Source organism: Myotis lucifugus, unplaced genomic scaffold, assembly GCF_000147115.1.
Source record: "Myotis lucifugus unplaced genomic scaffold, Myoluc2.0 scaffold_721, whole genome shotgun sequence".
NCBI lineage: Eukaryota > Metazoa > Chordata > Mammalia > Chiroptera > Vespertilionidae > Myotis > Myotis lucifugus.
This window is the reverse complement of record NW_005871769.1, coordinates 272,842-287,820: the sequence shown is the minus strand read 5'-3', so window position 1 is coordinate 287,820 and position 14,979 is coordinate 272,842. Positions and strand designations below refer to the sequence as shown.

At 54.1% G+C, this 14,979-nt stretch overlaps 1 protein-coding gene across 1 annotated transcript in view; it reads right to left on the bottom strand.

Annotated features, from left to right (window-relative positions):
* Positions 1–406: 406 nt before the first annotated feature.
* The window catches only part of LOC102440780 (multidrug and toxin extrusion protein 1), a gene marked incomplete at its 3' end in the record, with an annotated part of 18,377 nt that continues 3,804 nt past the window's right edge, over positions 407–14,979 (bottom strand). Inside the window, exons 2-9 of the mRNA XM_023746697.1 lie at positions 12,544–12,612; positions 5,579–5,727; positions 4,743–4,785; positions 2,530–2,574; positions 1,130–1,227; positions 764–861; positions 552–665; positions 407–474 (exon numbers count right to left, since the gene is read on the bottom strand). Coding sequence (XP_023602465.1) covers positions 407–474; positions 552–665; positions 764–861; positions 1,130–1,227; positions 2,530–2,574; positions 4,743–4,785; positions 5,579–5,727; positions 12,544–12,612 — 684 coding nt within the window. The remainder of the gene's footprint in view (positions 475–551; positions 666–763; positions 862–1,129; positions 1,228–2,529; positions 2,575–4,742; positions 4,786–5,578; positions 5,728–12,543; positions 12,613–14,979) is intronic.

Genomic DNA, 14,979 nt, shown 5'->3' with positions numbered 1-14,979 from the left:
CCCACAGGACAACCCCACCCCCCTACCAGTGAGCCCACAGGACTATCCCCCCACCAGTGAGCCCACAGGAAGACCCCCCACCAGTGAGCCCACAGGAACACCCCCCCACCAGTGAGCCCACAGGAAGACACCCCCCCACCAGTGAGCCCACAGGAAGACCCTTCACCAGTGAGCCCACAGGAAGACCCCTCACCAGTGAGCCCACAGGAAGACACCCCCCCACCAGTGAGCCCACAGGAAGACCCCCCACCAGTGAGCCCACAGGAAGACCCCACATAACCGAAAGGACCTCTCAGGCTCTGGGATAAACTTTAGGACTGAATGTGGTGGACAGACCTACGCCTGTCTTGGGACCCTGCCAAGAGACACATCTAGCCCCTCCGCACAGCCAGCCTCAGACACTCACCATGAAGACCATAGTGGCCAGTTCATACACGATGGACTGGGCCCCCAGCTCCACCATGCCGAGGATTCCTGAGGAGAGAGACCGCTGGTGCCGCGCTTCCGGGCAAGGCCCTCCCCCCCCACACAGCGCCCCCTCCCGCACTGACCGCTCAGGAAGCTCCCGATCTCGTAGGCCCACCACTCCATGCACAGCATGAGCATGCTGGGGATGGCCAGGCGGAAGAAGGAGCCCCAGTCCTGCAGGCACTCCAGCGACCACCCTGGGGGGACGCACAGTTTCAACACAGCTGGGCACCCGCCTGGAGCGCACCGGAGGCAAAACCCACGTCCACGTTGCAAAACAAAAGACAGCCTTTACCTCCCCAGGTAGCTCGATGCAGTTTCTTCCAGATGATGTAGAGAAAGAGGAACAGAGCCAGGGAGAACTGGGAAATCAAGTTGGCCAGTGCTGAGCCCCTGGGAAGAACAGCCCGTGAGGGGAGTGCCGCTCTCCGCCCCTCCCGGCCGCCCTCAGCCAGGGCGCCATCCCATCCCGCGCTGGGATGTCTGAGGCAGGCCCTCCTTCCAGAGCATCCCTCTCCCCAACCCCGACCGGACCGTGTTTTCCAGAGGGTCCAAGGCGGAGACCATACATGGACATGCCAGGTCAAGGTCTCTCCCCCAGCCTTGGAGAAGCCACACGCAGTCATTCCTTCTCCCTGTCCCAAGAATCGGTCGGACTCACATCACCCCAAGATGCAGTTCGTGGAGAAACAGATAGTTGACGAGAGCGTTGACGAGGTTGGCTGCAACTCCGGTTAGGATCTGGGGCAGGATGATTCCCTGGAGCGAGGAGAGACCGCACCTGCTAGAGACCCCTGGAACCGGCGGGGCACAGGCAGCCGCGGGAGCCCACGTGCTGTGGGTGCCTCCTTGCTGCGCCGTACCTTCCCCCCTCCCAGCACCCCCTCTCCTCCTCCTCTCCGCGCCATGGCGAGACCAGGGCAGGAGGTGGGACGCGGAGAGGAAAGGAGAGAAACTACAATAGTGCCGGCGCCAGCAGGGTGACAGCGTACGAACAAGCTGCTTTCACATTGGACTGTGGGTGAAAGTCCACCGCCTTCTCAAGCGAAATGGAAATTGGGAAACTGGAGTGTGGGTGCGTTCCCTCCTATCTGGCTCTGCTCGTAAGCACAGAGCAGAAGCACCCCGTCTTATCTGGCATCTCAAATCTGAGACGTGCAGCTGAGAGTAAGATGGCCTTGCACTGAGGAAGTGAGCGGCTGCTGGCCAGGCGTCCGGAAACAACGGCCGACCGGCTCGAGCACGTGGGGTCCTAGGGAACACGTCTCCGCCTGCGGTGTCATCTCGCCCCTTTGAACCCTTTCTTATCTCTGGGAAAGCTGGTTCTCTGAAACCACATCTGTAAAAGCCTTTCTGTTTGAAATCCTGTCGGTAAAAGTAAGACACCCCACTCTGCCGGGAGGGTGAAGTCAGTGTCACACAGAGCAGCCTCCACGTCCCACCCAGGGGCAAAGCTCCCCGAGCTCCAACACGGCCGTCCACATCCACCTGAGCTCTGCGGCTTCCCAGCCGAGAGGACTGGGGTAGAGAGCGGGCGGGCCTGGCCCTGACTTCTCCGCTCGGCTTGCTCTGCTCCGAGCCTCCCTTGGCGGGCTTCCTTGGGTTGCGCTGAACGGCACCCGCCTTTGGTGAGAACCCACGGCCCCTCCCATCTGTCGATGCTCCGGCTGACAGACCTGACTGCCGGGCTACGTGTTGGCTCCAGTGGCCTCGGTGGTCTTGGGCTCAGAGGCCAGGACAAAGGTCTTGGCCAACCATTTGTGCGGGTCACTTATTTATCAGGAGGCCCTGGTTAGTTTAAGCAAGGAGTTAGGGGGCCCGAGCTGCACTGCGGGTGGAGGTGACAGTATTTAGAGGGGATGCAAGTGAGCACAGGGGCGAGACAGGCGGCGGGGAGAGGCCGAGGCCACTGCAGGAACACGGGGCGGGAGCTGGGGGCATTAAGGCAGGGCTGGCAGGCGGCTCCCCATCCGGCCCCCATCTCTGATCCTTCCAGGGCCCCATCCCTGAAAGCTGTGATCTCCTACTGGCCCCACAAAGGAAGAGGAAAGTCCGCATTACCTGGGTGAGCAGATATTTAACTTGTAACGTGTAAAGAAACGTCGCCTACGAGAGAAAAATAGAGATGCATGTTCATATTTTGGCCTGACCATGTAGAGAGAGCTGAGAGCCACTGCTGGACTGCCCTTTGCTCCCGCAGGACCACAGAGCTGTGTCATCGGGAGGGGGAGGGGGAGGGGGAGGGGGAGGGGGAGGGGAGAGAGGTGTCCAGAGCTGAGGGTTCCGCACATCTCCTATAAACGCGCATGACCCAGCTGGCCCCGGGGCGGGGGTACAGCTTCCTGTGCACAGTGAGGCCGCCTCTGTAGGTTATGGGCTGGAAAGAAAGCCCTGGGCAAACTCTAGGGAAGCTCTTTCTATAGACGAGCCTGTAGTCCTTTCTGCCAATACAGTAACGAAAACGACCACAGCTCTAGGCTGCAAATCTGCACAGGGTGTTACTGAGCTGCAGACTGTGGGCAGCTGCCGCACAGCGGTGTGTGTGATGCGCTGTGCTGCAACATTAGGAAGCTGCAGCTTCACCAGGCAATAGGAATGCTTCAGCTTGTGGGGGCGCAGAAGAAGTCACCCCACGATGTGCCTCAGTGGTAGCAGATTGTTCTGAGCTAAAGAGAACTTTAACTGCAGGCTCAAGAGAAACTTCTGCTCCTCCCTTTAACTACCTAGAACTTGAATTAGGGGTGTTGCCCGTAATAAGAGATTATCACAATAACCTTTTAGGCCCACGCCTATGGCAGGGAAAACCTTTATTTCATGAACATCTGCTCTTTTCGTCACCCTGCAATGACCCTTTGAAGCCCCCAAGACATCGGCCTCATCCCTAGCTCAGAACGGCTTATGTACCTGGATCCCCGTCTGTCTCGGAGCATCCCCTGCACGTGGGGTTTCTGACTCTCGTGTACCCGGCATTCCCACTCATGTGTAGTGTCGACATAAGAAATGTCCAAACTCTAGAGAATTTCTGTGAGTCTATTGAGCCAGACCGGTGGCAGCTGCAGGAAGCAGGACCTCCATGGGTGAGGAATGCCCAGAGGACGGCGACCTGCACCTTATTTCATGCATTAGAACCAAAGGAGAAGACGCGAGGGCGTCTGTGAGAGCCATGGTGACGGAGCAGGGAGGCGAGAAAGCACCGCGGGGAACCGCTGGGATTGGTGGGTAGAGAGTAAACGAACAGACGCAAACTTCCTTCCATTGGTGAACAGCTAACATTTACACACATGGAGATGGTGTGTGGGGAGCAGGGTAACAATGAGGGGCTCTGTGGGCTCCTGCTCTGGTGGGGGGTTGTGCCCTGAAGGGTCTGGAAAAAGGGGTTACCCTGACATTCCAAAGGTATGTTATCCTAGATGCAAAAAGGCAGTAGACAGGCTCAGGTAAGGTAAAGCTTGACCTTTGTCAGGGAAGATGCCAGCCGACTACAGGGCGACCGGCCATGACTCACTGGTAGTCAGGAAGTTTTGATTTCAGACCATTCTGTGTGGTTCCTTTAGATCTGAGTTTGCAAGTCCTGCCATGCAGGCCTCCCCTGAGCTTGTCAGGTTTAGATGTGGCCCCTTTTTCGTCCACAGTGTGTATTAAATGTGGTTATTTTCTCTTGCTAATCTGTCTCATGTCTATTTGATGATTAGACCAGCCAGAAGAACCCTGAGGGTAGAGGAAACTTCTTCTCCCCCACAAGCTCCATTACAATCTTATGGGACCAGCATCGTATACGCGGCCCCCCAAAACCTCATGAAGCGGCTCACAACTGCATGGCGGCTATGTCCCAACCGCACGGCGGCCAAGCCCCAACCGCACAGCGGCCAAGCCCCAACCGCACGGCGGCTATGACCAATTGTACGGCCGTGTCAAACATTAACACACACTCGTGGTCGGTGCCATCACAGTCAGCAAGCGCAAAACAAATCTAAAGGTTGCGGGTGAGGCCTCAGGTGACTGAGACGTGGAAGGATGTCCCCTTCGAAGAGGAGGCCCGAACTCCCTGCGTGACCCCGGAGCCCCTCCAGCTGCCCACGGGAGCCACCTGGACCTTAGAATTTCCTGAGGGACAAATGTCTGTCTTTCCTGAGCATTCCTGAGCATAAGTAAAGCCGCGCTTTCTGGAATGAGCCCACATCACATGCGATCCAATTCATTGAGCTCAAGGGCATCTCAGCTGCTTTTTCTCAGTGAACCGCAAGAAGAAAACAGCTTAACACTTGGAAACTTACAGGAAGAGCTGGAATGAAGATCATGACATAGGTATGGGTAAGCCTATACAATAAAAAGAAAATAAAAGTGAGGAGGTCTCCATCTCAAGGAAAAGGAAGGCAGGACAAACCAGCTGTAACTGCCTTTCGCAGCCTTGGCTCTTTCTAAATTAATGGACTCAACTGCTGCAGCAAATGCGCACATTTACAATAGAACTTGTCATCTCATAACCCAAATTACCTCTCTGGGTTCTTCCAAGCCTTTGGGTCTAGGGTGGCATTTTTCCAGCTCGGCACTGTGGCTGCTGAATTGTCTGCTGTGGGCAACTTTCCTGTGGTTTGTAGCATCTTGGGCTTCTACCAGCAGCGATGCCCTAATACCAGTTCTGGTAACAGAATGTCTCCCGACATTGCCAACTGCCCCCTGGGGTCAGAGCCGCGGGTCTGAGACAAGGACTGCCCTGGCAGGGCTCAGTCTTGGCAGCATGTTAGAGTCATCTAGGTGACCTCTGAGACACCGCCGCCACGCCTGCCCCCGACCATGAGGACAGCGTGCTGGGCGGGAAGGAGGACCCGGCAGCGCTGGGCTTTGAAAGCTCCAAGGCGGCTCATACCAACCAGGGTCGATAAGCACAAAACCACAAATGAACACCTTCAACGACCACCTCTCATGGAGATGCTGGCAAGTCGTATTTCTCCCCAGACTACCTGCCTTTGCAGTCACCAGGGGCGGGCTCTGGATCACAGGGGCAGGTGTGCGGGCCGTGGCCCTGGCCTTTGGCGTTTCCAGAGGCCAGGCGTGGATGGGAGCATCTTTCTGCTGGGATGGCCCTCCCGCCCTGCACGGCCCGCCTTACCTGGACACGGCCGGGTCCTGCCGGAGGAGCAGCAGGAGGTGCTGGGTGTTGAGGAAGAGCGCCCAGCAGGGGAAGCAGCAGAGCAGCAGGATGAGCGCGCCCCGCTGCAGGATGACGCCCACGTGCTTCTTGTTGGGGCTGCCGTACGTCTGGGGGCACACAGCGAAAGCAAGCCGGTTAGTGCCCCACGCCCCCACAGGCCTTCCGTCGCGCCTCAGGAAGGACAAGTGGCCCTACAGACTTGGCTGCATTGTGTACGTGCCGGCGGTTCTCAGACTCCGCCGTCCCTGATATCGCCTGGGAACACCTCAAAGCACTGAGGCGGGGTCTCACTGAAGATCGTCTGGATTTGACCGTCCCGGGTGGGGCCCAAATATCATAATTTTTAAAAACTTCCTGCTCAGCTGGTGTGGCTCAGGGGTTGAGCATCGCCCTATGAACTAGGAGGTCATGGTTCGATTCCTGGTCAGGGCACATGCCTGGGGTTTTGGGCTCGATTCCCAGTGTGGGATGTGCAGGAGGCAGCTGATTCATAATTCTCTCTCATCATTGATGTTTCCGTCTCTCTCTCTCTCTCCCTTCCTCACTGAAATCAATTAAAATTTAAAAAAAAATAAAAATAAATAAATAGATAGATAAAAGCTTTCTAGTTAGGGTTGCATCCCTAGAAACTTGTTAGAAATGCAATATATTGGGCCCCACACAGGCCTTCTAAGCAGACTCTCCGGAGGAAGGGACGGTGGTGGCTGGGGCCAGCGGCTGTTGGCTCACCAACGCCAAACTGCACATCCCTTCCCACGCCCTGTGCAGTGACATGTGTGGGAGGCTGAAACTCGCCACAGAGGGAGCTACTTACACCACTGGAATCAGCCCACGCACAAGTCAAAATGCTTCTCTCCTGTGGAGACTACTCCACGGCCTGACCGCCGCCCACTGCTGCCTCGCCCCCACCAGCTGGATGCTTCCTGACAATCCCGGGACCCCGACGGCTGTCGCATCAGGCGGGCTGGTTCTAGAACAGGCTGTGGCCCTGCCTCAGGAAGTATGCAAGGCATTTGCCCTTATCTGGGTGGGGGCGGGTGCCACACCTGAGTACCCCTGTCCACCCTGCCCTGTGTATATAGCCCCTCAGCACCTGTCACGCGGGGTGCAGAATATCCACATCATACCACTGCCCTACACGCTCCTCCTCTGTAAGTTCCCTTAGTAAACTCGGTGTAATAACGGAGTTGTCAGCCCCTCTCTTGGGTCTCTCAGCCCAGGACACTTCTCTCAGCCTGGAGACCCCAGAAATGGGCCTTGGGAAAGGCATCCGCAGGGGAAATCCCGGGTTGGCCGGGACCTGCATGTGGGGAGGGGCGACCAATATGCTGGACTGCAGTGTGAGCACAGGGGTGCCCGAAAGTGCCGCTGATCTTATGGGTTTGTGTAAGAAGTTCCCTTTATAATAAACGCTGTGGCGCGGAAGGCAAGCACGCGGCCATGGCTGAGGGCTGACCCCGCGGGTGGGCGGCTGGCTGACCGCCAGGGTTAGAAAATTAGGGGATGAACTGAAACTAGAAAAAGATGATAGAATATTGTCCACACCTCTATTAGAGCGGGAATGACGTAAAGGTGGGAGGGGGAGGAAGGTCTCGAGATCCACTTCTTTTATGGAGGCCACAGGTCTGCCTGCAGCTGTGTGTGTGCATGTGTGTCTACACATGTGTTAAGTGTGTGGTGTTTTCTACCTCTGGGTGGTGTTGCTAATTTGTAAGTGAGCTGTGTTTAATTGGTTCCAAAAACAAACAAGCACTTACAAGGATTGGCTACTCTACAATTCTCAGAAACGCAGAAACAAACACACACTTTTCAAGTTCACTATAGAAGATTAATCTTCGGTAAATAAAAGCTGATTTAAGTTTGTTGACTTATGTAGAACAGACATGTTTTTGAGTTATCTACTGGCTAAAAATTCTAATTAAGATGAAAAGAAAATAATATATACGCTTTCAGTCAGAGAAGGAAAAGGTGTGAAAATATATTTTTGAGAGAAAGAAAAGTAAGTTTGTCCTAAAGTGAGGCTGGTTGTTTCAGAATGAAAAGAGGAAAAGCAGGACAAAATCTGAATATGAAAAAGGAGACTTATAGAAGGTTTGTGCAAAGTAGTAACGAGAACAGAAATCTGTGTGGGCAAGCTGAACTCGTCACGGACGCGGATTTCAGCATCAGGAGTAAGAGGATGCAAAGGCAGAGTCTTCCTCTGGCAGAGGCTGTGCAGTACTCCGGGGCCCCTGGGATGCCTCGAGGTTTGTTCTCTCTCCTTAAAAGAGAACAATATTAGACTAGGCTTACCTGGAATGTTGAAACTACTTGGGAAACATTGTCAAATGAGAAATGACATTGAGCCTTGACTGGTTTGGCTCAGTGGATAGAGCGTCGATCTGCGGACTGAAGAGTCCCAGGTTTGATTCCCATCAAGGGCATGTACCTTGGTTTTGGGCACATCCCCAGTGGGGAGTGTGCAGGAGGCAGCTGATCGATGTTTCTCTCTCATCGATGCTTCTAACTCTCTATCCCTCTCTCTTCCTCTCTGTAAAATAATCAATAAATTTTTTTTTTTAAAGAAATAACATCGAGCCTTCTTTATGTTGTAGTTGTATAAATGTTCCAGAAATTCCGTGAAATTGCTGGGAATCTGAGCTCTCCTGACATAAGATGCCGGTCATCAAAACTGAGGCCACACCGAAGGGACTGACCCTGAGTGTCAGATTGTGACCCGTGGGGATGAAGTCTATCCTGTTTCTGCAAAAACAAGCCCTCGCTGTGGGGCTTCCCTCGCCCTGAGGTCCTTGTAACCATGGCAACAGGCTGCTCCCGAATCAGAGCAACCAGGTGGGTGAACAACTGGGGCCTTGGGAGACCAGGTGGCCTCTTGGTTCCCCTCGGCCCCTGCCAAGCCCCATTTCCCACTGTTTGCATCCTTCGCGCCCCCGAATGCTGAACCTGGACTTCATCCAGCTGCCGTCAGTGTGGTCACCAAGGCGCTCTTGGCGTGTGTACACTTTCTGGAGGGGTTGCAGCCTCCCCTACTGATGCCCTCACAGTGACCAACAACTGTTACGCAATGTGTCTCCCATGTGGGGTGTGCCTTCCAAGTGCTCCCCTTCACACAGCCCCACCGCAGGCCATGGATGGTGGCTCGGGGCCTGTCCCTGTTTTCCCTCCCAGCCTCTGTGAAATGGGCTACTACGCTGATGACAAAACGTTAACCTGCGGAGGTCCGCCTCTGCCGCGGAAGGCCCTGCAGGCTCTGCAGCCCCACAGGAACGTGCCAAGGAATCACATCACGTGGTTGGCTAAGACCTGCTTTGTCCCCAAGGCTGTCACAGACAAAGTACAGTCCTGTCCAATAGCAAAACATGTGAAAGAGGGACAGTCTTTCACAGGAATTCTGGGGTATCGGTGAACTCTTATACCCCATTGAGTGTAATGCCTTCGCCCATTACTGCCTGGTTAGGAAAGGACATAGATGGGCCGGGGTGGGGGTGGGGGCAGAACAGCAGGCTGCCTTTGAGAAAGCAAATGCTGGTGGTCCTGGCCAGTGTGGCTCAGGTGGCTGGCCACCATCCTGTGCACTGAAAGGTCGCCAGTTCGATTCCCGGTCAGGGCACATGCCCAGGTTGTGGGCTCAATCCCCAGTAGGGGTGTGTGCAGAAGGCAGCTGGTTGATGTTTTTCTCACTTGGATGCTTCTCTCTTCTCTCCCCCGACTCCCTTTCTCTCTCTCTCTCCCTCCCTCCCTCCCTCTCTAAAAAACAACAACAAACATCGCTGGTCAAGCAGACTAGCTCTTGGAATCGCACAGGTGCGGTGCCATGTGAATGACATGTTTCAGTCACCCTGGAAGGCATGAGCTGGGCATTGTGGCAGAAATGGCAAAGAGAAAGAGTGCCCCTGGATTTTGGTCCCAACTGTGGAAGAGGACAGAGGTCAGACACGCCCTGAGAGAAAACCAATTGTCATAAGAATTTCCCTTCCCATCAAGGAGAGGGTCACCATGTTCCATCGCCCGACCCTGCCAGGGGTCAGCCTCCGATGCTGACCGCACGGCATGCCTTTACAGAGGCGCGCCCTGACAAACAGTCCTGTCTCCACGGGCTCCGCTACTGCGCCTGCTGAACACAGAACCTCCCAAAGCTCCTGCCCACCCTGTGTCAGCCCCTGTGACCTGCAAGAAAGGAGGGACATTCTGGCTGGAACTGATGGCTCTAGCGGGACAATCTGTCTACTGGATGCTGTTGCCATTCCGCCGCCCACTGATCCTATCCGGGTGGAAGCAGGAACAAAGCGCAGTAGCCAGTGGGCTGAGCTAAAAGTCTGATCACTGACCCTGCACAGCCAGGTGGGCTGTGACAATGGGAGGCAGAGGGGTGGACAGCAATGAGCAGCCCACATAGGACAGGAGATGGGGAGACATCTGGGCTCACTGGCTACAGCCGGGGGCAGAGCTGACCTTTTCCTGCCCCTGCCCACAGGCGTCTACACTTCCAGGTAAGCAGGAGGCAGACGCCGTGGCAAAAATGTGTGCCTCAGCAGACACAGCAAATGGGAACTTGAAGAAGTGGACAGCCTAGTGTCTGAACAGGATGGCAGTTAATGAGGCTGCCCCCACAAAGGGACTAGAAAAGTCCTAGTCCCACCTCTGTATGGGGACCCCCGTCGTAGAGAGTGACGGTGGGGTCACATTTCAGAGGACATGATGTGCAAGCACGGGCAGAAGAACACGGTACTGAATGGAGGCTCCACCTCCCCTGTAACCGCAGGCAGTGGGGCGGATAAGTCAGAAAGATGATGTCCTAAAATTATTAGCTGGAAAACCTACGTTGGCCGGGTGAACAAAGGTGCTTTCGCAGGCATTAAACATTTATGGGCTTTTGTTGTTGTTCTGGTTGTTGTTGCTTTTTTAGAGAGAGAGGAAGGGGAAGAGAAAGAGAGAGATTTGTTGTTCCACTTGTTTATGCATTCATTGGTTGCTTCTTATATGTGCCTGACTGGGAATCGAACCCACAACCTTGGCATATTGGGACGATGCTCTAACCAACTGAGCTACCTGGTCAGGGCCCCAGGCCTTACTACATTTAAATAATCAAGTGCGAGTGCTGTTGCCTCACAGCCACATTAGAGACTCAGCCAGAGGCCCTATACGGTGAAGGTGTGGAAACGAAGGCACAGATGCCGGCTCTGGGCCAGAGGGCGTGGTCATGAGGACACCAGACCTGCTGTCCCTGGAACAGGGACCGTTTCCTGGAATCTGCAATGGGATTCTGTGCGAAGGGTTAGTTACTTCACGTCCCTGGATGGAGAGGAACTTCTCCGTCTCCTGTGGGACCCTGTCACTCTAAGGCAGTAGGGTCCCATGGAGACAAGCCGCATGTGGACTGGCACACACCCCATTGAAAGAGGGGAGAAGGGAGGGGTCCTGGGGTCCCAGCTTGGCTAATCCTCCCTCTATTTACTTCCTCGTGCCAAGAAGCACCACCCCCCTGGCCAACATGTAGAGCTTGCACAGCCTGGCCAGGTTCCCAAGGCCGTGGCTACGTCAACATCCAAAGACCAGGCTGCAAGTGTCACACTCATAGAGGAAGACTTCCCAACTCAAGTCCCTACTGACCTTGGACTTGTGCTGCTCTTGTGGCATCCAACAGTTATGGGGCAGAGGGGCACCCCACTGAATGGGTGTGCTGTTGTTTGTTACTGTTGTTGTTTTTATTGATTTCAGAGAGGAAGGGAGAGGGAGAGAGAGATAGAAACATCAACGATGAGAGAGAATCATTGATCGGCTGTCTCCTGCACACCCCACACTGGGGATCGAGCCCACATCCTGGGCATGTGCCCTTGACTATAATCGAACCTGGGACCCTTCAATCTGCAGGCTGATGCTCTATCCACTGAGCCAAACAGGCTAGGTCTGAATGTGGTGTTTTTTATACCAGATGAATCTGCTCGTATTTCTTCTTTGCTAACACATATGAAGGCTCACGTAAACCCCTCAGTGCCCTGACCCCATGTCCAGATGACCTAGCACCTAGCCCAGATCCTGAGGGCCATGATGGAAAACATCGTTACTAATACCTGGATTCCTGCTTTTAGTGTTTTTCCTTTGCTTGCACCTCGATGTTGTTGCTGTAGACTGTGTCCCTAATGTGCGCCATTGGCGACTAAGCGAGCTACCTCCCTGCTAATGAAGGCCCTTGCTGACACCCAGGGCACCTCCTGGGAGAGGCACAGGGTGGACTGTGGAGAGACACTGCCATGGTGTGACTGTCTGGTGCTGCCAGGACGGAGCTCGCTCTGGGACGGAACAGGGACATCTGATGGGCCCTCCCCGTGCTTGCTGGTGTGTGTGGCCAGAACATGCCCTGGCCCTGCCCTGGCAAGCATGCAAGGTCTTTCCCCTACCTGGGCGGGCCGCTGCAGTGCCCTCTCCATCCTGCCCTGCCCCACCGGGCACAGAGGACTTGCCAGCCACGCCTCCCCTGTGACAAGCTCGATGGAAGGCGGAGGGTCAGCCTCTTCCTCAGGCCCTTGGCCCAAGGGCTTTTAGGAAACCCTCCACCAAGGCACAAGCCCCGGAGGTGCTGATGGATGCTAGCGTTGGAGAGCCACGGGCTAACCACTCTTAATGATGCGGAAAGAGGCAGAAGGGACTTGTATAAAATGTCCCCTCTTTGGTCAAAATGTCGTGTGAGGGAGCCGCGCAGATGAACACGACCTGCACAGCCGGAGGGGGCGCCGGCCACCCTGAGAGGGAGCAGGAAGGGGAGCTGGAATCGAAGGCCCGCAGGCCGCAGGGTGTCAGATTGTGTCCCTCTGTGCACTCGGCTCTTCCCGCCCGTGGCTCTTCCAGATCCACCCAGGGAGACGCCCAGGGAGACGCCCAGGGAGATGCCCAGGGTCACTGAGAGAGGCCTGGGCCCCATTTACCTGAGACATGAGGGTGTCACAAGCAGAAGATAAGCCAAATCCCACGGAGATACCAGTGACATTGATCACCTGGAAAGAGATGCAAAGGAGAGGCTGCTCAGCGTTCAGGGAAGACAGGAGAGGATGCCGGCCGCCTGGGAGAGCCCGCAGGGCCTCTGCCGGCAGAGACCGCGGGGCGGGCACAGAGGACGTGCACACGGTTAGAGAAGAGACGTGTAGGCCAGAGGCTCTACTCAGCCTTGTTCTTTTTTAATCTTCAGCATTTTGCTCCCTAATTTCAGAGGAACGTGCATCCTTCCTAAGGGGCAGGCAACGGGGCAGGACGCCAGGCGGGTAAGTCCACTTGCTCAAAACCAAGCCTGGCTTGTTCCAATGTCCCGGAGGACTCTGGGAGTGCAGAAGCCGGTCTCTGAAGTCAAGGCCAATGCCAGGGGCTCCCACATGTGCTGGTTTGACCAGGTCAGCAAGCCCTGGGGTTCCCGGAGCTCTGGGGAGCCCATGGCTGCAGCCCCAAGTCAGGGAGGGGCATGGCAGGACCTCTGACGCTGGCCTTGTCTGGAACCTGCTACCTCCGCCGGAGTCTGCAGGGAGCTGCCGGGGCAGCAGCCACACCAGCCCAGCCTGAGAGCACCAGCTTTCTTGCACGTCCTTGACCAAAGAGAATCTGCTGGAGGCCAGCTGAGTACATTTCTATCTCCCCCCAAATTTCCAAACAGCAAAAACCAAAAAGGAAAATGAAGCCTGGGGCTGTCCACTTGCTCCCTGAAAGCAAAATACTCTGCTTATTCTGGGGCTAGAGCAGAGTGGTAGTCTCGCAAGGTTCACCAATGCAGCTCAAAGCCTGGAGGGAGCAGGCAGGGAAGGCGAATGTGTGCCTTGTCTGCAGGAGCAAGGGGTGTCGGGGAGGCCAGGAGCGCATGCTGAGAGCAAGTGGGCGGGCCCTTTGGCCATGCAGAGCCAGCTCACCCCTGGCGGAGGTCAAGGACATCTCTCTCTGGTTTGGGGGGATCTGATCTAAGATACAGAGAGGATTTGGGGTTCTTTATGACTTTAGGGTTAGATAATAGGATACAGGATTTCATTTTCCAGTTTAATTTCTAGATTAGGACTCTCAGTAAGACAGACAAGTCATTGGGATGGGAGTAGAGGTCTCGGTTTCTTCTTTTTTAAATTAAACTTATTGAGGTGACATGGGTTAATAGGATCATACATGTTTCAAGTACATTTCTATGATACATGATCTGTGTATTGCATTGTGTGCCCCTCACCCAAAGTCAAATCATCTTCCGTCACCATATATGTGGCCCCTTTACCCCCTACCACCTCACCACCTCACCACCCGCTTCCCTCTGGTAACCACCAGACTGTCGTCTGTGTCTATGCGTTTTAGTTTTATATCCCAAATGAGTGAAATCATATGATTCTTAGCTTTTCTAACTGACTTATTTGCTTAGCAGGATATTCTCAAGGTCCATCCATGTTGTTGCAAATGGCAGTATTTCATCTTTTCTTATGGCTGAGTAGTATTCCATAGCATGTATGAACCACATCTTCTTACCCAGTCCTCTATGGTGGTCTCCATGTCTTGGCCACTGTGACTAATGCTGCAGTGAACATAGGGGTGCGTAGAGCTTTGTGAATAAATGTTCTTGAGTTCTTCAGGTAGATGCCCAGGAGAGGATTGCTAGGTCATATGTTAACTCTATTCTTAATTTTTTGAGGAAGCACCTGCCTGTTTTCCATGTGGCTGTACCAGCCCACATTCCCACCAGCAGTGAATGAGGGTTCATTTTTCTTCACATCCTCCCCAAAATTTGTTAATACTTGTCTTAATGATAACAGCTCTTCTAACAGGTGTGAGGTGATATCTCATTGTAGTTTTGATTTGCATTTCCCTAATAGCTAGTGAGGTTAAACATATTTTCATATCTGTTGGCATTTTGTATGTCTTCTATTAGGAGTCGCTCTATATATGTTGGTGCTCCCTGGTTGGGTGCATATATATTGGTAAGTGTTTTGTCTTCTTGACATATGTCCCCTTTATCATTATAAAATTTTCATCTCTGTCTCTTGATACCCTTGTTATCTTGACATTTATTTTGTCAGATGTAAGTATGGATGTGGATGTTATTTGCTTGGAGAATCATTTTCCACCCTTTCACTTTGAATACACCTTTGTCTGTAGTTTAGCTGTGTCTCCTGAAGGCAGCATATGGATGGGTTTTATTTTTGTTTTGTGTGTTTTAATATGTTTTTATGGATTTCAGAGAGGGAGAGAGAGGTAGAAACATTAATGATGAGAGAGAACCACTTATCAGCTGCCTCCTGCACGCCCCACACTGGGGATTGAGCCTGCAACCTGGGCATGTGCCTGACTGGGAATCGAACTGTGACCTCCTGGTTCATAGTTCGATGCTCAACCACTGAGCGTGGTGG